The following is a 24,159-nucleotide window of genomic DNA, read 5'->3' on the forward strand; positions in this document are numbered from 1 at the left end:
CCTAACACTGCCCTCCGCTCGTGCTGCCCGGTCAGCTCCAAACCCCTGTGCGACTGCCAGGGATCTTCTGCTGGGGGTGGGGGTGGGAGTGGGGGTGTCTCATCCCACCCCGCAGGCTCCAGTCCTGGCTTTTCGTCCTTCCCTCGCCTTTTATTGTAGGTCTGGTCTCCCAGGGTAGCGATGCCTCCTCATCTCACTCCCTTCCCTTTGCTTCGCTCCTGTATCCAGAAACCGCTTTTATCTGCCCGCTCGGGTGCAGCCAGCGCGCCGGATCCCTTCATACAGAATCCAGCCCTCCTTTTGCCCCTCCCCCTTGCACGTCGCTGCCAGGAAGACAGGGGCAGCCCACGCCGCCTCAGTCACTAAGCAGCCCCCTTCTCGACGCCTCCCCCCCCAGCCCAGGTCTGAGGAACTCTAGGCCGGGTCTTGCCTGTTCCCACTGCATTAGGCCTGACGCATTACTCCGTCTCCCGAGGAAGAATCCGGCCCGAAATTTGCGTGCCCCGAGTGCATTTGGCCGTGTCGCAGCTCCCTCCCCCCACCCGATTCCTCCCCGCTCTATCTAATCCAACCCGGGTTTTGCATAACCCTTCCAAATCTCCCCATTTCCCCCCTTGCCTGGCTAGGCTCCTTTCCTTAGTACACTGCTGGAAAATCCGCTCCGGGTCGTCCTTACTCCTTTTCTCCCCTCCCCCACTGCCCGTTCCAACTGAGGGGTCTAGCACGTCGCTTTCCCTCTCCCCACTTTTGGGGGAGAGGGACGGGGGAGTGGAAGCGAAGAGAAGGAAAATCCAGCCCGGGTTTTGGGGACGGCTCCCGGTGCTCCCCGTCAGATTGCCGCAGCCAGTCCCGGGCGGGGAATCCAGGCCGGGTTTTGCGCGCGCCGGCCGCCCCCCTCCCGGAGCGGGTGCGCCGGGGAGCGGGGCGAGCAGGCGGCTTGTCATTGCTGGTGCCCGGCGCCGGCTCGGTCCGCGCGTCCTGCGGTGCCCACGGGCCCGGCCCGGCGCCCCCGCTCCGGCCGCCCCGGGGGCGCGACGCTGCCGCGCCCGCCTCCAGCCGCGCCCCCTCACCGAAGCTCCCTGCCGCCAGCCCCCCACCGAGCCCCTCGCGGCCACTGCGGGGAGCAGGAACCGTCGGCGCGGGAGCTGTCGGCGCTGCGGCGCCCCCATCGCGCCGTCTGCCGAGGAGGCCCCGGCGGATGGGGCCGCGCGGGCCCCGGAGCGGCGCCGCTGGGCGGCGGGGGCCTGCAGGGGCGCCCCGGCTGCCCCGTTAACCCCTCGGCCGCCGCCGCCGTCGGAGGGGGCTGGGAAGTCGCCTGGGCGCACACGTGCCGCCTCCGTCGGGGCCGCGGAGCTGCGGGGGAGATGCGGGCCGCTGCTGGCGCCGCCTCGGGGGGCTGCGCCTCGCCCCAGCCCCCGGAGCTCTGACGCCGCCCCCGCCCCGCCGCCTTCACTGCCTCCCACCCCGGGAGGGGCGCAGACCCACTCGCCCCCAGCCCCGAGCCTCCGTCGCCGCGAGGGGGCCGCCTTTGGAGCTGTGAAATCCGCTTTTTTTTTTTTTTTTTTTTTAATTTTTGGTCGGTGGCGGCGGTGCTGGGCCAGAGGAAAGAAGGGACACGGAGGCCGCCCTCGCCCCGCCACCCTCCACCCGCTTTCCCCCCGCCCCGGCTCCGGGAGATGTGCCGGGCGGGGGGCCCGGGTTCGCCGAGCTGCAGGAGAAACGCGCAGGCCCGATCCCAGAGAAGCTCTGGACAGGTGAGAGTCTGCGGGGCTAAGGCGAGGGGGACGCCGCACCTGGGCCAGGTGTGCGGGGCGGGAGGGGGGCGAAGGGATGGGAGCCAGGCCCTGTCCTGGCCGCGAGGGGGGAGGGGATGCTGGAGCCGCGGGTCGCCGCACCTGAGTCGCAGGGGCATTTGGGTTGGCACGCACCCCACCCTCACTGGTAGGGGCCTTAGAGGGGCTGCCCCCGCGGAGCGCCCGGGGCGCTGGGGTACGGATGGGCGGCCGCAGGGTGCCTGGCGGGGGGAGGGGGCCGCGAGTGTGCCCGCGCGTGGCTGCGTGTGCCCGCGCGCGCGCCAGCCTTTGTGGGGAAGTGGCGCGGCGGTGCCTGCGTGTCCCCGGTGCGTGTGCGCGCGGGTGCTTGGCGCCCTGTTTGTGTAGGTGTCTGGGTGTGAGCGGAGAGGGTGCGTGTGCGCGCCGCGCGCGGGCCGCGGCCCCCGGAGGAGCCGTGTCCGGGGGCTGGCACCGCAGGATGCTGGGCTGGGGGCTGGTTTTCTCTTGGAGGCAGTGGCGCGGGGGATGGGGAGGGGTCTGTCTGGGTGTCGAGCCGGTGGCAGCCCGGGGCCGCCGCTGTCAGGGGGCGAGGGTGCTGCCCAGCAGCATCTTCTGTCCGTGGTACCTGGCTAAGCACCGGAGGCTGTCAGGTTTGATCCTCTGGGATTCGGGTTTTGAGGGCGAGCCCTCTTCCTCCCCCCCGAGGTACGTTAGGTAAGAGCTGTGTGGGTTTAGTTGCCATCGTCCCATTTGAGGGTCCCGGGACTGAAGTGCGGGCCGAAGTGGGGGCGATGTTGTGTGTGCTCCAGCTATGGGGAGAGAATGCCCTCGCAAGGCACCGCTCCGGCGCGCCCCTGGCACCGCTCTGAAGACGGCACCCCTCTTGCACACAGCCCCCCACATCCCTGACCCTACACTTCCAGTCTAGGTCAGCTCACAGCCCCATCCCCGCACAGCACCTCAGAGTACCTTCCTGGTCCCTTTCCCCAGCCATCCCACCCCACCCCCAGCCTTGGCCGCTGCCGTGGGCGTCTCTCCCCCTGCGTCCGGGTTCCAGGCGGAGACCCCTGGCCAGCTCGGTAGGACCCCAGCCCAGTCTGTCTTCCCACATCCAAACATGTGGTGTGCTCCGGGTGGGGGAGGGGTTCAAAATGGCCGCCAAGATGGCTGGCCGCCTCGCTTTCTCTCTGGCTGTCTCCCCCTCTCTCCGTTTGCCCTGCTGCCTTAGCTGCGGTGGGAATCACCATGGAGAGGAAGTTGGACGGCGTGGAGGCGGGTGTGGAGGACACCTGAGGGTGGATGTCCGTTCTGGGCCTGTTGACCTCCAGTCTGCTTGGGGAGAGGCTCTTGGTTTCTGCTCCTCTCAAACACCCCAAGGACAGGCACGGATCCATAACCTGACCCTAGACCCAACTCCAGCCCGGCCCGTGCCTGGGGTTCCCTGCCCTTCATCTGCCATCCTGCGTCTGGCATCCTGAATTGATCACTGGGTTGTCAGGGTGCTCGGTGGAGGGTCCCCACCTCTCCTCCTCTTCTCCATCTGTCCCACAGCCAGGGGCCAGGACTCTGCTGGGACCTGGGTCAGATCCCAGCTGTCAGGGCAGGTGACTTCTTTCTCCCCACACCCTTCCCACTAATGCCGAATTTATTACTTAAAAGTAGGATGAAAACAGGGAGAATAAGAGAAGGAATACAACCTTCATTATCATATCGAGAAAATTATCCATGATTTTCCTAACTAGCAATTTGCCTGCCACGCCGTTCAGAACTGACTAGCCCATTAATTACAGAGATGAAAAATCATCTGGAAAGCGGAAAAGGGAACTGATTCCATGGCTGGCGGTGAGGGTACCCATGTTCCCAAGTCACCAGCCACCGACGTGTGCTCACATGCAGGTGCTGGCCCTTCTGCTGCCTGGCCACTATCTTCCTCCTCCCATGGTGACCTCCCACGGGGGCTCACTGGCCCTGCTGTGCCCATTGTTCCGGCCTGCCCGTCTCCCTCCCTCCTTCCTTCCTTCCACGGGGCACCTGTGTCGGCCGGCCCCCTCTCAGGGGGTCTTGGTACCCCATGACCACCTGCGCTGCTGCCTGCCCTTGAGTCTGGAGACAGGGTTGGGGAGGGAGGGGACGGGGATTGGTGCACCTGGGCCTGAGCCTGCAGGGAGGAGCTGGAAGGCGGGAGACTGAAGCCAGGCTTCTATTCCCAGCCTGCCCAGGGGAGCCCCTTCTCCTGGGGAGCCCGGGAGGACCCAGCAGACCGTGGGGGAGGGCCCGCAGGCGCCTGGCTGAGCCCAGTGTTTGTGTCCAGCGGCTGGCCCCCTGTGGTGGCCTCGCTACCTGCGCAGGGTGCTGTTGCCTGCTTCCAGGTGGCCTGTCCCCCTGCCCCGCCAGCAGGAGAGCCCGTGGCTGGGTTCGGGGGGGGGGGGCGGGCATCTCCCGGGAGCCCCTGGAGCAGGTGCCCTGAGACAAGCAGGAGGAGCAGGATCCCGGCCATCCCTGCCCAGTGGCCCGGGGACCTGGAGCTCCTGGGCTCTGCCCCCGCCCGCTGCCGGCCTCCCCAGCCAGACGGGTGGCCAAGGACGCGGGAGGCTCTGGTTTCTGTGTGGGCTCCTCTCATGCGGATCCCATTTCCAGACGCCAGACACTTCCCCTCCTCCAGCCCCTCCAGGGGAGGACAGGGAGGGGCTCCTGAGGTGGGGGTTCCCTGGTGACCCTGGAGGTGCCTGAGGTGCGACCTCCCCAGCTGAGGCAAAGTGCCTGCTGTTGGAGGGAGAGGGGGGTCTTTGGGGGAAGGCGGGGGGCTAGGCACCTGACCCTGGAGCACAGTTCTGTCAGATGTCTGTCTGTCTGCATCTGCGTGTACCCATCCAGCGTGTCTGAGTGGCTTGTCAGGCATGCGTGTGGCCGGGTGTCCACCGGGCTCATCCTGTGTTCAGAGGGGTCCCCTGTGCGCGGGTGCTGGCGAGTGGTGTGGAGGGGGTGACTGTCCGTGTGGCTCCCTGGACTCAGCTCTCTGCATGCACACCTGCAGGTGTGTGCTCAGGTGTGCCAGGACCCTGGAGCAAGGCTGGGCACACCTCTTTGTGCAGTCTGCAAACACTTGCCAAGCGCTTTTTCTACCAGGTGCCATTCTGGGGGCACTGTGGGGACAGTGGCCACATCCTGTCCCCACAGAGCTTGCAGTCTAGCAACACATAACCAACCCTACTCAATCAGGGACTCCTGTCACTGGAGTTGGGGAAAAGGCTTGTGTCTCCCCCTGCAGGTCCAGCAGGGGGTGGGACCCCAGATCCTAAGTGCATCCTCCCCATGTCTCAGTCCAGGTGTAGGACTGGATGTAGTGCGTGGTCTTCTTGGTCACCTCCTCTCCCGTGCCCTATGCCGCCTCACTGCTCCTCCACCAATCTAAAAGATTCCACCCCAGGGCCTTTGCATGTGTTCTTCCATCCACCTGCAAGCCTCTTCTTCCCTTGCCCCCTGCCCTTGTCGCCCCTGCAGTCACTTTTACCCCGTGCACCCTGCTGCCCTGCTGAGAAGTGCACCCTGCTGAGAACTGCGGCTGCCCCGCTGGCTTCCCCCCGAGCTGATGGCTTGCTTTCGCTGTGTTTCCTGATTTATTGTGTCTGTCTGTTTACTGTCTGTCTCCCTGACTGGAATCCAGGTGCTCCTGGATGTTGCTGCTTGTTTTGCTTTGGGATCCCAGGTGCTCAGAATTTTACCTGGTGCACAGGAGCTGTTCAAGAAGCCTTACCTGGCCAGGCGTGGTGGTGCACACCTGTATTCCTTGGAGGCTAAAGCAGGACGTCAAGTTCGAGGCCAGCCTGGGCAATGTAGGGAAGCCCCGCCTCAGAGATTAAGAGGGGCTGGGATGCGGCTCAGTGCGAGCAGGGCAGGCCCCGGGTTCCATCCTAGCACTGCAAGGAGGAAAAGGGGCAAAAGAAAAGAAAAAAGAAACCTCACCCACCTGAACGGGGACCTGAACAGGGCAGAGCCCCCTGCTGTGACTGCCTTCTGACCCCGCAGCCCCACGGCACTGAACTAGACCGCTTGGCCCCGCCCACGGGCACACACCTCTTAGGGACCCTGAGGTGTCTTCTCAACGCGGTGCCCAGGGCTATGGGGGCATCTTCGTGGGCAGATGGCTCCCCTGAGTGGCTGTGTGCACCCCAGGATTTAGAGACTGGAGAGGGAACTTGGGGACCTAGGAGCTCCTGGGTCAAGGCCTGAATAGCCCCTCCCCTTTCCTCCTGGGCCACGGACCCCAGCCTCTCCTGGGATGGGACCCTCACCCTGAGACCTACCCAGGCCCTAGGGGACTAGCTAAACCAGCCCCCAGCCTTTCCCACTTGAAAACTGGGGGAGACAAACATTCAGAAGGTAGGCTAAAACACCCCCAGCCAAAACCAGCCAGCGCCCCTCCCTCAGTCAGGATGGGCAGGCTGGGGAGCCCAGTATCTCCCTGTGTCCCCAGGAGTGCAGACAGGGAGGGCCCGGGTGGCTGGGCCCTCCTGACATGGGCCATCCGGGGTGCTGAAGGGTGCTCAGCAGCACCGCAGGTGGCTGCCCCCTGGGGCAGGGGGCTAGGGGTACAGATGGGCAGACTTCTGTGGCAAGGTGCTGATCTGATCTGCAGATCATTGAGGACTCTCTGGTCTGCTTGGGGCTGCCATGCCCGTTTGTCTTTCTCTTTTCAACACTTTAAAAATGTAAAAGCCATTCCCAGCTCACTAGTGGGACAAGCCGCAGTTGGTGACCCTTGCTGTACCCCTGGTGGTGAAGGGTGGGGCACTGCTGGATTCCCCCTCAACAGAAGGGCAGCTCGTTTGGGGAACATTGGTGCACGTAGGGTATGGTGAGTCCAGCAGCCTGCCCTGTCGCCTCCCTGCCCTCACCTCCTCCCAGTCTTCCCTTGAGCCCCACCTGGCCATCACACTGCCTTCCGGGCTTTTTCAAACCTGCAAGCACCAGCTAGCCCCAGGGCCTTTGCACTGGCCATGCCCCTGCCTAGACCATTTTCTCTTTCCCTGGTGGATTCTCCACCTTTGCAGGGCTTTGCTGAAGTATCACCTTCTCCTCTAAGGTGGCTTTTCTCCATCACCCTGTTTTAAATTGTGCCCCCCAGCTTTATCTTCCTCTACAGCTCTAATGTCTCATGGCACCCCCTGTGTGTGCAAGCACTTTACCACAGAGCCAACCCAGCCCTCGCCAAATATTGTTTCTGAACCCTCCAACCAAGCCACGCGGTGAGGGTCACTCGCTTCTCTCTGTGTGGGGACAGAATTCTGAGGAGGGACCCTGGCATGTGGCCCACAGCCTGGGCACACTGGCCTTGAACCTGGAGTGTGGGAGCAGAGCTGGCCCTGCCCCTCTTGCTCCACCAGACGCCTGCCATGCCTCCCTCCTCACTGTCCTCCACACTCTACCCCTTCTCTGCCAGTGTTTGGTGGCATCAGAGGGACCATTGTCCTGTGGACCCTCTGCCTGGAGCCCAGGCTTCTGGAGTTCTGGGCTTGCGCCTAGGGTTGGGGAGGAGCAGGGAGGAGGAGCCAGGCTGTGTGAGAGGAGGAGCCAAGGCCTGTGAGAGGAGGAGCCAAGGTCTGTGAGAGGAGGAGCCAAGGCCTGTGAGAGGAGGAGCCAAGGCCTGTGAGAGGAGGAGCCAAGGCCTGTGAGAGGAGGAGCCAGGCTGTGTGAGAGGAGGAGCCAAGGCCTGTGAGAGGAGGAGCCAGGCTGTGAGAGGAGGAGCCAGGCTGTGAGAGAGGAGGAGCCAGGCTGTGTGAGAGGAGGAGCCAGGCTGTGTGAGAGGAGGAGCCAAGGCCTGTGAGAGGAGGAGCCAAGGCCTGTGAGAGGAGGAGCCAGGCTGTGAGAGAGGAGGAGCCAAGGTCTGTGAGAGGAGGAGCCAGGCTGTGTGAGAGGAGGAGCCAAGGCCTGTGAGGGGAGGAGCCAAGGTCTGTGAGAGGAGGAGCCAGGCTCCTGGAGGAGGGGCTTCCCCTGCAAGGGAGGGGGCGCCCTGAGGTCAGAGAGAAGGCCTGGAGGGGCGGAGAGGGAAGGCCAGGTGTTCAGAGCAGCGTGGACAGAGGCTGCTGGCCTCAGTGTGAGTGTCCCCACACACCTGGGGGCTGCCAAGGCCTACAGAGGGGTCAGGGTCCTGTGCCAGGTCAGGACGTTTAGCTGGCCTCCCTCTGGCTGCAGCCTGGGAGAGCTGGGAGGAGAGAGGCCAGGAGGCTGAAGGCAGGGGTGGCCATCCAGGTGAGGACCGGAAACATGGGCTGCCTGGGGCCGTTGGCTTCAGAGCCACGCTGGCCCTGGCTCTGGAGGTCACTTCAGGATTGGTGGATGGGAGGGTGGAGATGGGGAGGAGAGCGGGGGAAAGTTCTAGTTTCTGGCTGACAGCCCAGTGGACTGGAGAAAATGGGTGGATAGGGTGGGGAGCACCCCCCACGCCTGGCACCCCCCCACGCAGTCTAACCTCCCTCTCTAGCCTGTGAACACAAGTCAGAACCCTCCTTCTGCTGCTCAGAACTCCCCATGGCTCCCATCTCACTTGGAGCAAAATCCAACACTCTCCCCAAGGCCCGGGGCCCACACGACTGGCCTGAGACCCTTCCACCCTCCTCACCGCCTTTCCCTCTCCTGGTCACTCCCCAGGTGCCAACCATGCTTCAGCACCTCTCTACCTTAGGGCCTTTGCACATGCTGTCCCCTCTGCCTGGGATGTTCTTTCCCCAGGTGAACCTAGCTCCTTGAGACCCCCTGCTAAAATGTCCCTTCCTGGTGAGGCTTCCCCTCGCCACCCTGGCCACCACACCGGTATCCTTTCCACGCTTCTGGCGTCTTTTCCTCTGTGTACTTGTGGAAACCATCACTGAATGGACGACTGGCTCTTTGGGTCTGTTTCATTTTCATTCACTAAACAAAGTAATAAGCGCCTACTCCCTGCCCAGAGCTGGGCATGCGGTGACAGCCAGACTGATCCACAGTGGGACTTCCCTTTAGTGGCCCTAGCTGGTCGGGAAAGACATGTCACAGCTGAGCCCAAATCGCACTCCGGGAGCAAAGTATGAAGGTCCAGGGTATCGTGAGAGTGGCTCTGACAGATGCCAACATGGTGCCAGTGGGCAGAGCCTGTGGAGGGAGACAGGAGTAGGTGCCAAGGCCCTGGAGCTGCAGTGGGAGAGAGAGGGTGGAACAGGCATCCTGGGGAGGAAGGCCACAAGAAGGTGAAGGCAGGTGGTAGAAGAGCAGGGCCTGAGAGGCCATGTTAGGGTGCCAGAGGCAATTGGGAGCCATGGAGGATTGTGGGCAGGGAGGGGTGCAGTTGAGGTTTCCTTTTGCAAAGGCCATTCTGGTTGCAGGGCAGCGGCTGGATGGGGCAGAGGTGGTAGATGGACGGGGGAGATCGGGAGGAGGCAGCCAGGGGAAAAGGATGCTCTGAACAGCTCCCACCCCCTGCAGTCCAGGGCTACTTGATGTCCAGGGTGACATTTTAAAGCTTCTTCACTGAACAGTTACCTATCAAGTTCCTCCTTGTGGTTGGTGCTGTGCTGGGCACTGGGGATGCCGCCGGACCAACACCACCCAGCCCTGCGCGGCACCTGGTGGGCAGAGGAAGTGAGCAAATGCATAAATGCACGGGTGCTGCGCCGGTGCTGGTGCCAGGGAGAAAGGAAGAAATGAAGCCCGGGTCGGGGCAGGGGCGCTGGAGCTGGCCGGGCCTCAAGTAGGGGCCGCGTTAGTAAAGACCAGGAGCAGAGGGTGGAGCACGCGGGTGTCTGGGGAAGAGGGAGCAGCGGAGGCCCCGCGGTGGGGCTGCTGGGGGTTCCCAGGGTGCAGGCCGCAGGGCTGGGGAGCCCGCAGGGTTCCGAGCAGGGGATGGGCTGTGACTTGTGCTCACCGGCGCCCTCTGGCTGCCATGGAGGGAACGTACTGTGGAGAGAGCGGGAGCCAGGGGTCCAGAGGGGAGATGATGATGGGGTGGGAGCCGGGAGGGACCCAGGAGCAGTGAGAAGTGAGCGGACTCTGAGGGGGGAGCCCCGGGTCCTGCTGGGGAGGGTATGGATGGGGGCAAGGAGGGGGAGCCCGTGTCTCTGTATGGTTCCTGACACCTGGGGGTTCAAGGCTGCCATCTGCTGAGATGGGGCGCGGGGCGGAAGGTGCAGCCGCCATCCTGGCTTCCCTGAGCGACAGGACCCTTCCTGGGGGGAAATCATGTGGCAGGCACTATCCAGGTACCTGTCCATCACTGCAAGGTGGACTTGTAAGTTCCTGATGGGGAAATGGGCTCAGAGAGGCCAAGCACCTAGTCAGAGGCCACACAGAAGATTCAGACCCAGAGCTCACGACTCCCAGCTGGCCCTGGTGCCTGCCACAGGGCAGCCACTTCCCCAAGTCACGCAGGGCTGCCAGAGGGCTTCCTGGAGGAGGTGGGCTCCAGGTGGCTGGGTCTGGGGAGTGGGCTGGAGGCAGGAGGCAGGTACAGGTGGCTGGTTGCTGCTGGAAGGGGAGGGGGAGGCGGTGAGGGGCCCAGAGCCCCCTTCTCAGTTCCTGCCCCCCCAGACATTCAGACTCCCACCCACTCAAGCACAGGGTTGCCATGGCAACCACAGGCTAGGGCAGGCTCAGGCGCCGCCTCTCCCCCGACAGCTGGCTCTCCTCCTGTCACCCATCCCTTCCATCCCAGGGCACGCAAGGACAGACCCTGCTGCGCCACCTTTGAGTTGAGACAGTCGCGGGACTCAGACACAGAACAGGCAGGTGTGTGGCCCATGGGGTGGTGCAAGGGGGACATCCGACCTGGGGGTAGGACACACCTGGGGTCCAGTTCCCGTCACAGCGGGAGGGCGCTGAGCCTCATTTCCCCCACTGAGATGGGGTCACGGCGACCTGAGGTGTGCGTTGGGGCAGACACAGGTGTAGGCAACCTGGTCTCATGGCTGCAGAATCCCCAGTGTCACCTGGAGGCACCCAGGTCCCCCGCTCCCTGGGCCTGGCCTGAGCCTGCCGGGGCTCAAGGCCCCTTGCCAGTTGGGTGCCCAGGTATAGATTTTCAACTCTGGAATGTTCTTCCTCTAACATGGGGGCAGAGGCAGCTGCCCTGTGGAGTTGTTAGGAGGGTAAGTGACATCAGGCACAAGGGCTCAACAGGCAGGCAGCATCAGCACTGTCCCTGTATCCAGGGACCTGTCCCCAGGATCAGGCTCTCCAAGCCACAGAAGGCCAGGGCCCTGCCTCTCTCTGCCTCCTGTCCCCTCGCCCCCAGGTGTCCTCACCCACATAGGAGCTGCTGAGGCTGCTGTGACCACAGAAAGCCCTCTCGCAGTGCTGGGGACCAGGGTCCACCGTGGCGGTATGGGCAGGGTGGGCTCCTTCTAAGGGTGTGGAAGGGAATCTGGTCCCAGCCTCTCTCCCGGCTGCTGGGGTCACTGTTGGTCTTCGGCCTCCCTTGGCTTCTAGAGGAATCACCGCGGTCTCTGCCCCATGGTCACGGGGCCTGCTCTCTGTTGCCTGTGTGTCCAGGGTCCCCTTCATGAAGACACAGTCCTGTTGGGTCAGCCCCTGCAGCAGTGACTTCACTTTAACTTGATCCCTCTAGACTTGCTCTCCATATATGGTCACATTCTGAGACACTGGGGGTGAGGCATCAACCTGTTTTCCCGGGGGACACAGTTCAATCCGTTACACCCCCTACACCCCAAGGCCTGGGGATGGTCAGGCCCAGACCTCCCAGAGGGTGTGGCCGCCTCCGTCCGGCCTTGCCATGCTGCCTCGGTGGCCCAGGGTGCAGGTTGAACTCCCCAGGACGAGGTGGGCATGGCCACTGGTAAAAAAACTGCGGCCCCCACTTCAGCCCCCAGAACTGGGCTGGTCCCTCGGGTGCCCAGTGCTTCCTGGGGGAACGCTCTGGGAGTGGGCTTCAGGTGTGGCTCCCGGGGCACAGGCAGGTACCCACCCCAGCGGCCCCCCATGCAGCACAATGTCTGGGGGACCTATTGTGTGTCCTAGGGCCTGGGAGACAGCAGTCAGGGAAACTGAGTCACGGCCTGTGGTGCTTCCATCCTTCTGAGGGTAGGTTACAGTGACCGCAGCCAGTGACGGACAGTGTTAGGGACTGCACTGTGTCCCCTCCATGCCCAGGAGATGAAGCCTGGTTCCCAGCGTGACTGTGACAGGTTGGGTCCTCACAGACTTTCGGGAGGTCATGAAGGTTAAATGAGGCCGTGGGTGGGGCCCGCCCTGGAGGACTGTGTCCCAGGAGAGGCGGGAAGGCAGAGGCCACGCGAGGACAGGAGAGGGCGGCTGTCTGCGCCGGGAGGAGCCTCCACAGAAACCGAATTTGTCAGCACCTTGAGCTTGGATTTCTGGCCTCCAGAACTGTGAGAAAGGAAATTCTGTTGTTGAAGTTGCCCAATCTGCGCTCCAGTTGGTGACGGCGGGGACGGTTCCAGGACCCCCGCGACGCCCGCCCTCCCGGCGCTCCACAGAGCAGCGCAGCCTTGCGGAGAACCCGCGCTCTCTGCATCCCGGTGGCCTCTGATGGCTTGGCACACCTGACCACGGAAGCGCCCACCTGGGGCTCGGACAGTGGGCGGAAGGAGCCCGCGCGTCAGTGCCAGCAGCCGGGTCGAGGGGTCGCTCAACCCGAGGACTCAGAGCGCCTACCGTCCTTGGTCACTGCAGTGAAGCTGACTGATATGTGGTGACTGTGATAAGGGATGCTGGGCCCCCTGTGTGCCAGGTGGTGCTGAGCGACTCCCGTGTAGGAGCTCATCCTGTCCCCAGGCTGCCCAAGAGGGGCCCTGTGTTGCCAGCCAGACCCGGTGGACAGTGACTGCTGGGCGCTGAGATGGTGGTGGACACTCACCTTGTCTCTAAGTAGGGCATGTCTGAGGCAGGACCAAGGGACACAGAGATGGCAGCACAGGGAGGCTGGAGCAGAGGGGCAGAGAGCGGCGATAGCGTGGCTCTGACGTGTCACCATCACCTAGAAGACCCCGCCAAGCCCGTCAAGGTGGCTCCTGCCTAGAGTCCAAGCTACTTAGGAGGCTGAGGCAGGAAGATGGCAGGTTCAGGGACAGCCTCAGCCATGCGGCAAGACCCTGCCTCAAAATGAGAAATAGAAAGGGCTGGATTGGGGCTCCCGGGCTGAGCGCCCCCTCCCCCATCCTTCAGTCCCCCTCCTGTGGGGTGGGAGGGGCCTCTGGTGGTGAGGCTGGAGGATGGAGGCTGCTGACCCTGCTCAGCCTCAGCCTCAGCCCGGAATCTGAACCAGTAGAACTCAGAAGGAGCAGGTGCAATGGTGGCCACTGGCTGGTGGGGTGGGCAGGGCAACACGTGTCCCTTAGACCACCGACTTGGTTCGAGGGTCAAGCTCAGCCGTGGAGCACTTGCCTGCCATGTGCAAGGCCTGGCTCCATCCCTGGCGCCAAAAATGCAATAAACCAACCAATGGTCCGACTCACCTGGCACCGCGGCACCTGCCTGCTGCCCCAGTTACGCGGGAGGCTGAGATGGGAGGATCGCTTGAGCCCAGGAGTTGAAGGCCACCTGGGCAACAGAGCAAGAGACCCTGTTAAAAAAAAAATAGACTTTCATAAAATGAGTCAGTTCTGGGGCTGGGGACATAGCTCGGTCGGTGGAGGGCTTGCCTCGCCTGCACAAGGCCCTGGGTTCCACCCCCAGCACCACACACACACACACACACACACACACTCTAAACGAGTAAGTTCTGGAGACGAGTACGCAGCGTGGTGACTGTCCTTAATAATGACGTATCGTATCCTTGAAATTTGCTGAGGATTCATGAGTCCCTCCCGTGGGCTCGCGCAAAGTGGTGAGGAGGGGCTGGATCTGAGGGTAGCCTGATTTCAGAGGTCACGTACAGTGTGCACGTATATCAACATCATGCCGTACACCCGAAACCTACAGATTTTATTTGTTTACCTGTCACATCTCAGTAAAGCTACGAGGGGAAAAGGAGGCCCCCTGGAGTCGACCGAGGGCCATCAGCCATGAACAGGTAGACCCGCATGTCCATCATACGGTGGAATATTATTCAGCCATAAAAGAAATGAAGTTTTGGAAATTTGAAGCTGAGGGAAAGAGGCCCAACCCAGAGGGCCCCAGAGTGTATGATCCCATTGATACGAAGTGTCCAGGCAAGTCCAGGGAGACAGGCGAAGGTCGGTGTCACCAGCGGCTGAGGCAGGGGAAGGGAGTGCTTGGGGGCAGAGCTCGGGCGGCCTGGGGTGGTGGGATGCCTTGGAACTGGGTAGAGGTGACGGCCGAGAACCAAGGCCAGTGTCATTAATGCCGCTGGGTCATTCACTTGAAAGAGGTGAAAATGTCTGTAAATGCCACCTACGGTGCGCTGAGGAGCGGTCTAGGGCTGGCGGTGCCACTCGGGCAGATCACACGCTTAGCCTATGGGAGACCCTGGTTCCCGCCCAGCGCTCCCCGCAAAGTAGTTTAAATGGTTAAAATTATATATTTTTTTAAAATGAAAGGGCCCCTCGGGCTGCCAGGGGAGCTGGAATTTGGAGGCAGGTGGGCAGTTGGGAAGCCGTAGGGGCCCTGACCAGAGGGGTAGTTGGCGAGGACAGATGGATGGGTGGATGGACGCTGGGGTTCTGGGGTGTAGACCTGGACTAATCAGGGCTGAGAGAGGAGTCCACGTTTGGACCCCTAGACCAGGGCCTGTGGGGCTGGGGCACGTGGGCGGAGCCCCCAGGGCTGGACCAAAGGTGCCCTGAGACCCAGATGGAGGCACAGACGTGGCGGGGGGGCTGCTCCAGAGCACAGGAGGCTGGGTGGGGAGGGGCCGTGGGGACCCCATGGGGGCTCTTCTCTGGGTGCAGTCAGGGAGGGGGAGAGGAGCCACCCCAAATGCCACCCTCTGATGGGCCCAATGCCAGCCCCGTGTTTGTGTAAACTGCTGGACGCACCAGAGCCCTGTAGATTAGCCACATGGGAGAACCAGCCCCGAGCCAGGGTCACTTCCTCCTGCCTCAGACACCTAGTGCAGCCGGAAAGAAAGAGCCAAGTCGGAGAGCACCCCTCAGCCGGGGCCAGGCTCCTCCTCGGACCAGACCAGGGCCAGGGGTGGGGGAAGTATAGACCTGCCCGGGGCACCGTGCTCTAGAGTGACCTGAGAGTGCTCCAGGCAGCGTCCGGCTGGAGATGTCAAGGGGAGATTCCTGGGGTGGGGTGCAGAGGGACGGGCAGAGAGCACCATGGACAGATGGCGGGGGTCTTCAGGGAGACCGTGGTCAGAGCTCGCATGTGAAAGGTGATTTGGGGCAGTGGGGAACTGAGTTACAACAGGGGAGGGGACTGTGTGGTTGGGGGGCTGGAGCAGGTCACTCTGCGGGGGTGACCTTGGAGTTGAGCTCTGAATGATGATCAGAAGCCGCCGCTAAAGTGCAGGGATCCTGGGGGAGCATCCAGGCTGAGGGAAGAGCCGAAAGACTCAGGTTCTGGAAGGTTCCAAGAGCAAGAGGGAAGAGGAAGCAGGGATTAGCAAGCCAGTGGCGCCAGATCACCTGCAGCCTCGAGCGCCCAGGGGAAGGTTAGTGCTCGGATCTACGTCACCACATGATCCCCCAGCTCCGAGTGGCAGTGGGTATGGGGCAGGCAGGGAGACCAGGAGCTGGACGGGGACAGGATCCAGGTCTAGCAGGATGGTGCCCTAGTCCTGGGTGTGGTGCTGGGGGGCCGGAAGTGGACAGGTGGGCCAGAGGCTTTGGAGACAGAGCCCACAGGACATGCGGGTGGAATTGGTAAGGGAGACGGCAGAGGGTGAGGAACCGAGGTTTGGGATTCATTCGACAAGTAATCCATCGCTGTGCGCTGGGTCTCTTCTAAAATATGGGGATACGGTCATGAAGAAAATAATCCAGCGATCCCTGCCCCGCGGGGGAGTTCATCCACCGCTGGACAGTTACGTTTGACAAAGACCTGAAGCAGCTGGCCATGGGGTAGCTTGGCAAAAGCTGTGTGTGAACAAGAAAGAGCAAAGGCCCTGGGGCAAGGCCTGCTCAGAGAGAAATGGGGTCCGGAGCCGACAGGGCCGTGGCAGGGGCCTCGAATATGGGGTAAAAACAACAGCTAGATCCTGGATGGAAGTGAGAGATCTGGGATATATCAGCATGGAGCCCCCAAGGGACAGGCTGGGATAAGGGTGGGCTCTCGAGGAAGGAGCCAGGGTTCCCACCCTGGAGGGCCCTTTCCAGAGAATTCGGGTTTCTAGCAAGTTCTTGGCAAGACCGATGGCACTGAGGGGGGGGCCGCCCCTGGAGAACTGGGCTGTCACTAGAGCAGGGAGCTGAGGGGGGATCTGGGTGCGCGTCTGGAGAGCGTCCACTGGGGTCGGAGCAGCGGGAGAGGTGAGACCACGGAGTGGTCACGGGGAGCAAGAATGGGTCAGAACCAAGCCTGCCTGGGGTGGGAGCGGCCACACCACACTCACCCCTCCCCGGTCCCTCAGGGAGCAGCACCCGCCTCCCGCCCGCCTGCCTGTCTCCAGCTTACCCCGAGGGTCCCCCAGAAGGAAAGAGGGGACTCGGGTGTCCCTGGTCCCTGATCTGTGGCGCCAGCCAGCTGGATTCTAATTAGCTACCAGAGCAGGAGAGACAGGAAGCTGGGGGCTGGGGAGGGGCCTGGATCCCTGCCAAGGCCAGGAGGCTGCGGGGCCCCCACCCGGAGGACACCCATTGCTCCCTCCTCGTGGTGAGGCTGCCTCCTGGCAGAGATGGGCTGGGAGGGTCTGGGAATGCAGAAGGGGCTCCCGGGTAGGAAGCGCTTAGCACCTGTGACGAACCCATGAGCCACCGAGAAGCTTCCAGAGGGGAAGAGGGGAAGTCCATCTGGCCAGAGGCGCTGAGACCTGGTGGGGGCTGGAGGCAGGGACTGGGCAGCCTCCCACCCGGGGGCAGCCTCTGTCGGATACAGAAGGTCCAGGCAGGAGCTGGACCTGGCCTCTCTGGGCTGTGGGAGGGAAGCCCTCAGCCGACGGCAGGAGAGAAGGGGAGTGGCCCCAATACCCACTTCCTCTGGGGGACACCCCTGTCCCCTGTCTCACTCCCCCTGTCCTCCCCTAGGCTGGTGGGCCAGGCCGTGGTGCCCACCGGGTGATGCGGGGCGAGGTCCTTCACACAGGCCACTGAGAGCCCAGGACGTACCCCTGAACGCCGCCATGGCCCGCCTGGCTGCTGTGCTCTGGAGTCTCTGTGTCACCGCCGTCCTGGTCACCTCGGCCACCCAAGGTAGGTGCTGCTGGAGCCAGAAAGGGGTCGTGTCTCTCTCCAGCCAGGAAGGCAGATGGCATTTGGAAACCTCTTCTGGCCACCTGGTAAAGAACCACAGCCCCACCCTGTGCCCAGGCCCCCCCCCAGCCTGGCCAGTGAAGATGGGTGACTTCATACCTTCCCCAGCTCCTCTGGGGGGTCCCCAGATCCCGCCGCATGCCCAGTCAGTCAGCCAGGCCAGGGCAACAGGGGCTGCCCCGCGGGGCCCCCTGGGATCGGGACACCCTTCCTGGGGGCGGCTGCTCGCCTCTCCCCCTCCCCCTCCCTCCCTCTGATTACATCGCCGAGACTCTCCCAGGGAGGAAGGCTTAATTAAAGCGTGCCCGCTGACGTTTATTTAAAAACAACTAATTACCCAGCTCGGCCCTGTGCCGGCCAGGGATCCTGCACATGCCACAATTAGTGCCCCGAGCCTGCCCGCCCACCCTCGCCATTACTCAATTACTGTCCCCGTGGTGGCCCCGCAGGAGCAAGGGGCAAGGCCAGGAGGGAGGCCCAGGAAATGGGTGTCTGGCCTTGCCTTGTGCCCCTGCTTGCCCACCAGCCCTGTCTAAAGGGCACTGGCTGGAATCTGCTCCCCTGGACCCTCTGCCTAGTGGCCCTGTCCTTTGGAAAGCCACAGAGGTGGAAGGGACAGTGTCCAGTTGTGCCCCAGGGCCTGGACCCTGGGCTGGCCAGCTCCCCGGCACCCGCGTTCTCTGCCCATCTGGGTTCTGCCCGGCAGTCCCAGCTGGGCCAGGAGGGGCCGCCTCCACCCCCAGACCCATCTGAGCCAGCCCTCCACCCCCAGCCTCCCTCCCAGGGAGCTAAAATTAGACGAGGAAGCAGATGGTGCTCGAGGGGCACATGTAGAGCTTTCTCCCAAGGGGACTTAACTCACCCCAAAAAACCCCAGGGCCCAGCCCTCGCAACCCCTTGGAGGCCCCGCTGCCTCTCTGCAGGGGGCGCTCCTGGCTCCACTGCCCGATGCACAGACTTTGAGAAGCCCCTCGCTGCACCCACAGACGACGTCCCCATCAGCATCTGGGTCACCCCGTGCATTCACTTCCCTCTGCACCCTCAAACCCTGGGCGGGACCAGTGTCCAGGAAGGTGGCTGTCCCAGGCTGGCCGTGCTGTGTCCTCTGGCCCGCACAGTCTGAACCCTTCCCCTCCCCCCCCACACGCTGCTTGCACACACAGCACCCTGGTCCCTCTGAAGGTCCTGGGGAGGGGAATTGTTTCCACTGCTCCTGGTGGGGGAGGGCAGAGGCCCAGAGACTTGGGTGGCACGGGGCCACCGGCCAGGCAGCCAGGCAGCCGCTAAGCTAGGATTTCAAGACAGGCTGTTTGGATCCTGAGTCCAAGCTCTTGATCCCAGACCCAGCAGGATGTCACCCCACCTGCCCAAGGTGTGCTCCTGTTCCCTCATCATCATGGTGACTGGGAGGGTTCCCAGGAAAACGGGCCCGTGGAGGACCAGCAGTGGCTGTCCAAACTTCAGCATGCATCAGAACGACCTGGTGGGCACGGTGCCCCAAAGGCTCCTGCTCTCAAATTTTGAGACCCGCCCAGGGTGGGACTCCTGGGCCACAGCGTTCCTGGTTGGGAAGTGGCAAAGCCAGTCTCTGTGGTTCTTCCAGAAACCTGAGCACAGGCCTGTTCCCCCTGCTCTTCCTGAGACCCCGTCTGACACCAGCTGCAAGTCTGGGGACCCCCATACCACACTTAGGTCTGGTAGTTCACTAGAAGGGCTCACGGAACTCACCGGAAGCCCATATTGCAGACAGAGTCAGACCAGCCTAGGAAGAGGCCAGGAAAGTTCCATGCTTGGAGCTTGCAGTGCCCCTCCCAGGGGACTGTGGACAGCACTGATTCCCCGGTCACAGTGCGTGACAGTGTGCACAGTGTACTGCCGACCAGGGCAGCTTGGTGGAGCTTGGTGCTGGGTCTTTATTGGGGCTCCGTCATGTAGACGTGGCCAGCCGACACCGTGCCACCTGACCCCCAGCCCGAGTGGCATCGCAGTGGGCTCGTTTGCTAGGGCTGCTGGAACATGGCACCACATCCGCGTGGTCAGCAGCAGAAAGGCACGCTCGTAGCTCTGGAGGCCAGGATGAAGGGGTGGGCAGGGCTGGTTCCTCCCGAGGCCCCTGGCCCTGGCTTACGATGGCTGCCCTGTCCTGGGTCCTCACACAGTCTGCCTTGGGTCTCTGTGCCCAGATTCTCCTTTTTTATAAGGACCCCAGTAGTATCGGTTGGGCATGGGCCCACCCCAGTGGCCTCATTTTAACCTGATTACCACTGTAAAGACAGTCACGTTCTGTCACATTCTGAGGTCCTGGGGATTGGGACTTCAGCGTGTGAATATGGGAGGTGGGGGACACAAATCAGCCCATAACAGCAAAACTCACCCCCTGGCCCCCGGCCCCAGGACAACTGGTGCTTCCTATCCATCTGGGTAGGCTCCAGGGACCTGGAGGGCATGGCCATGGCTTTGGGGCCAGGTTCTCCCCCCGGGGCCGGCCCGCGAGGAGCACCTTCCCAGTGCCATCTCCAGGACACAGCAGAACCGGAGGTGGTGCCTCCCGGGGACGGGGACCGCAGGCCCCAGTGTGACGCAGCCCTGCCCCCCCCACAGGCCTGAGCCGGGCCGGGCTCCCGTTCGGGCTGATGCGCCGGGAGCTGGCGTGCGAAGGCTACCCCATCGAGCTGCGGTGCCCGGGCAGCGACGTCATCATGGTGGAGAACGCCAACTACGGGCGCACCGATGATAAGATCTGCGATGCCGACCCTTTCCAGATGGAGAACGTGCAGTGCTACCTGCCGGACGCCTTCAAGATCATGTCGCAGAGGTGAGCGTCCCGCGTCCCCACCACCACCCGCTGGGCACCGCAGTGGCCTCTTGCACTCACACCCTGTCTCCTGAGCACCTGCTAGGTGCTGGCCCTCCACAGACAGCCAGTGAGACCTGCCCTGGCTCCGCGCGTTGGCCTGTCCCCCCCCCCCACGGGCCTACGCCCACGAACACGGGCTCGGGCCCCCCACCACCTGCCGCCATCTCCAGAAGCTCCAGTTGCTGGGCAGATGGGAGCTAGCACAGGAAGCGCCAGGGCAGGACAGGCTGGGACGTCCACGGAGCGGGGAGAGCCACGGGGCAGACCCCAGGGCAGGCAGGCTTCCCGGGGTGGACACCTGAGGCCCGCGTCGGGAGTGTGCGCGAGGGTGACTGCAGCAGGGTGCGGCCCTGTGTCTCCGAGCCTCTGTGTCTGTCACCTTGACGTGTGTCTGTGCATGCTCGTGATCGTGTGAGTGTGCGTCTGGGGGTGACGGGGCCTGTGAGCAGGTGTGTGTGACTGTGCCCTGTGTCTGGGCTCACGTGTTTCAGCGCGTCTGTGCTGAGCCTGCCGGATCGTGCCTGTCGGCAGGTGGACATGTGTCTGAACTGAATCCGTGTGACCGTGAGGGACCGTGTGTATGTGTGTGTGTGTGTGTGTGTGGCGAGTGCATTCGTGTGTGGCTGGCGGGGTTTCTTTGAGTGTACATTTTTGTGACTGGGGGTGTCCCAGGCGGGGGCACCATGTGAGCAAGACTGCACAAGCCACCCGGACCCATGCCAGTCCACCGTGGGCCAGAAGCTTTTCCTGTGACTCACACCAGAACCTCCCGCGACTCCCAGGCCACCTCTTCCCCGCGCCCCGGGAGCGCCCGCTCTCCTCACCGCCCTCGGGCTGCTGGTCACGGCGGCCGGCAGCCCCGGAGATCAGTCAGACCCCATCCCTCCCTGCCCAGCCCGCAGAGCCCCACCTCCCCTGCTGCCCCTCGCTGCTCCCCACTGGCCACCGTCCCTGGCTACGGCCATGCCGCCCTGCTCCCCACGAGCACCAGGCAGCTTCCGACTCGGGGTCCCTCTGGGCTTTGCACTTGCTGTGCCCTCTGCCTGGAATGCTGTTCCCTGACACCCAAACAGCCCTCGCTGTCCCTGACTGTGGCTTCCTTACCTAATGCCCTCAGCGAGGCTTGCTGAACCCCTCACCTGCAGTGCCCGCAGCCTCCCGCCCGGCCCTGGCCCCTGGCTCTGCCCGCCGTCCTGGCTTCCTCTGATATGTTGCCTCTGTGTGGCGTTTCTGCTGCCTTCACTGGCTCTCCCCTGGGGACAGGAGAGTTTTTTTTGTCCATCGCTGCTGAGCCCATGGCCAGGTATACAGCAGGCACTCACTAAATGTTTGCCAAATGCCCGAGAGAATCCAGGGTCCACTCCAGGTCCTGTAGTCTAGGAGAACAGGGAGGGAGGGCCGGGCCAGCTCACTGGGGAAGGAGTGTCAGGAGGTGACAGGTGCAGTCAGGGGACTGGGGCAGATGGGCTGGCTGGAGCTGCCTCCATCCTTGCCACCACTCTGACCCTTCAGTCCTGCGCCTCCTCCCTTCCCGTGTCCTGACGCTGCCCGTCCAGCCTCCGGCCTTTGCTCCTCCTGGGGGTCCTCTCCCCCGCCCTCCAGTTCTCCCCACTGACCTCATCCACACAGCACCAGCTTCGGGTCTGGTGGCCTCCGCCGTCTCCACTCCTGGCACAGTGCCTGCCTTGGTCACAGCCCCTGGGGTCACTGGGGCCCAGGGAGCGTGGTGGGCCTCCTGAGCCACGTGTGGGGGATGCGGCGCCATCTCTGCATCTTACCTCAGCCCCCGGCCGGCTGCTCTGCTGTCAGAATCCACAAGCTCGTTGCATTAGTTAGGGTGACGGGTGGAGCTGCGCAGCTCTGGGAGACACCCCAGGACAGCTGACCTGAACGGTTCCTTGTTGGGAAGACCCCGCGCACCTGCTTCCCCCGTCCCGTGCCTCTGCGCCCGGAGCCCAGCTCTGTACGGCACCCCTGCCCAGCCTCTCCTGGTCGCTTAGAACTTGGTCACGGGTCCCTCCGGTTCTAGAGGGGCCGGGGTAGGGAATCTTAGCTGGAAGTGCCAGGAGCACTTTGGTTTTTATCCTTTTAAGTAAGGCAGCGTGAGATTAACTATTTTATGCATTTATTTGCTTAGTTTATTTTGGGGGTGGGAATTGAACCCAGGATATCGCATATGCCAGGCAGGCGCTCCAACACTGAACTACACCCCCAGCTCTCTTTATTTTTAGCTGATCAAAATCAACCATTTTGAGTGAACATATTCAATGACATTTAGTACATTCGCAGTGTTTGTATTTATCATAAGACTCTTAGCCCTTTCTCTACTTAGTTCCAGAACATTCCATCACCCCAAAAGGGACGTTCTATCACCTACACATTACTGTCACTCCCCTTCCCTCTTACCTTCCGCTCCTGACAGTGGAGCAGCTTCCTCTCCCCGTGGATTGGCCTTGTTCTGGACGGTCCATGTAAACAGGGTCACAGACTGTGTGGCCCTGGTGTCTGGCTTCTTTCACTCAGTATCGCTGCCGAATTTCCTCCTGGTCACAGCAGGAATCAGCATTTCCTTCCTTTGAATGGCTGAATAATATTCCGTTGCCTGGATGGGCCACCTTTCATGCCTTGGTCCCTTGGTGGACGTTGAGTTGTCTCCCTCTTTTGGTGGATGTGGGTAGTGTAGCTGTGAGCGTGTCTCTAGGATTTGCTTGAACACCTGCTTTAGGCCCCCTGGGGTGCACACCTAGCAGGGGATTGCTGGGTGACAGGGAAACTCACCACTTTTGAGGCCAGTGTGATTGGACCCTCCCATTCCCTGTTCCTGCCCAGCCTCCCACCAAGACACTTAGCTCTTCCCGGTCACTGGTTAGGGACAGGACTACAGGGAGAAACAGGGCTCCGTCTGCTCCACATTATCATGAAGCCTCTCGATTCCTTCCTGCCCAGCCTAGACCTGGCCTTCTCTACGGAATGGGGACTTTCTCTCTTAGGAAAGGGTGCAGACGACAGTGAGAAACATCTTTGGTTGCTGTTGAACAGGTTTCCCTGAGAAGCCGCAGGGCGGGGGCTGAGCGTCTCTGCTGGCTGTCACTGAGCCTCAGTTTCCTCGTCCCAGGAGCACTGCCCGAGGGTGGGACGTGTTCATGAGGTGTGCTCGGCTACACAGCCACACACCGGGGCCCTTGGACGGCGAGCGTGCTTGCAGACCCGCTTCACGTGTGTTTCCCTTCCGTGAACGGCGCAGGGACTTTAACAGTTAACCTAGAGAAAAACTCCAAGGACGGAACAGAGCCAGAGCCAGGACGAGAGAGCTGAGGAGTGGCTCTGGGGTGACCCCTCCACCCCAGCCCTGAGCATGATGCTGAGGCTGAGAGGAGGCGCAGCGGGCGTGCTGGGGGCAGGCAGCGCTCGCGGGGGCCTCCAGGCCTGGCCTCATTCCCCTGCACCTTCCTGACGTGAAGGTGTCCGTTCCTCTCCCGACCGGACCCCCACCCCAGGTCTGGCTGCTCCCCCCAGCTCCTCCTCTCTCCTCCGCAGGTGCAACAACCGCACCCAGTGTGTGGTGGTCGCTGGTTCCGACGCCTTTCCTGACCCCTGTCCTGGGACCTACAAGTACCTGGAGGTGCAGTACGACTGTGTGCCCTACAGTGAGTCATCTTGTTCCTCACGCGAACGAACGTGGGCCCTTCCCCACGGAGCAGCAGCAAGGAGGTGCCCTCTCCAGCACACGTGTGCACATCTGGGAGGGGTCAGGCACAGGGTGACAGCCAGCCTGCCCCTCCCTTCCCGCACATGCGCACCTCTCCTCGACACGCTCATCCACACTGTGCCTGCTCCCCCGCCCCACAGACCGCTCCTTTTTCAACCGTTACCCTGCCCCCTCACCCCACTGCTTCCTTGTCCCTCGCCTGTTGAAGCGCTCCTGTGCCTTCCTGGCACACTCTGTCCCTCCTTTAATTTCTTGCCTCCCTCTTCACATCGCTTCCCTTTCCGACCTCCCTTATACACCTGCTCTTCCCTCTCACTCACCTCCCTTCCTCTTTCAACTTCCTGTCCTTTCTCATGTTCCCCCACATGCCCCAAGTCCTGCCCCTTCCCAGTCATGGAAGCTGGACTCTATCCCTAGAGACAGATTACCCTCTGAGACCTAGTGACAGAGCTGGTGTGAAGGGTGGGAGACCACTTTGACAGATTCCTATCTCCTGGTTGG

At 62.6% G+C, this 24,159-nt stretch overlaps 1 protein-coding gene across 1 annotated transcript in view; it reads left to right on the forward strand.

Annotated features, from left to right (window-relative positions):
* Positions 1-1,244: 1,244 nt before the first annotated feature.
* The window catches only part of Adgrl1 (adhesion G protein-coupled receptor L1), a 43,921-nt gene continuing 21,006 nt past the window's right edge, over positions 1,245-24,159 (forward strand). Inside the window, exons 1-4 of the mRNA XM_027955237.3 lie at positions 1,245-1,754; positions 16,868-17,032; positions 19,694-19,907; positions 23,487-23,596. Of these exons, the coding sequence (XP_027811038.1) occupies positions 16,963-17,032; positions 19,694-19,907; positions 23,487-23,596 (394 nt within the window). The 5' untranslated portion in view covers positions 1,245-1,754; positions 16,868-16,962. The remainder of the gene's footprint in view (positions 1,755-16,867; positions 17,033-19,693; positions 19,908-23,486; positions 23,597-24,159) is intronic.

The sequence above is a fragment of the Marmota flaviventris genome, chromosome 1 (genome assembly GCF_047511675.1).
Source record: "Marmota flaviventris isolate mMarFla1 chromosome 1, mMarFla1.hap1, whole genome shotgun sequence".
Taxonomy (NCBI): domain Eukaryota; kingdom Metazoa; phylum Chordata; class Mammalia; order Rodentia; family Sciuridae; genus Marmota; species Marmota flaviventris.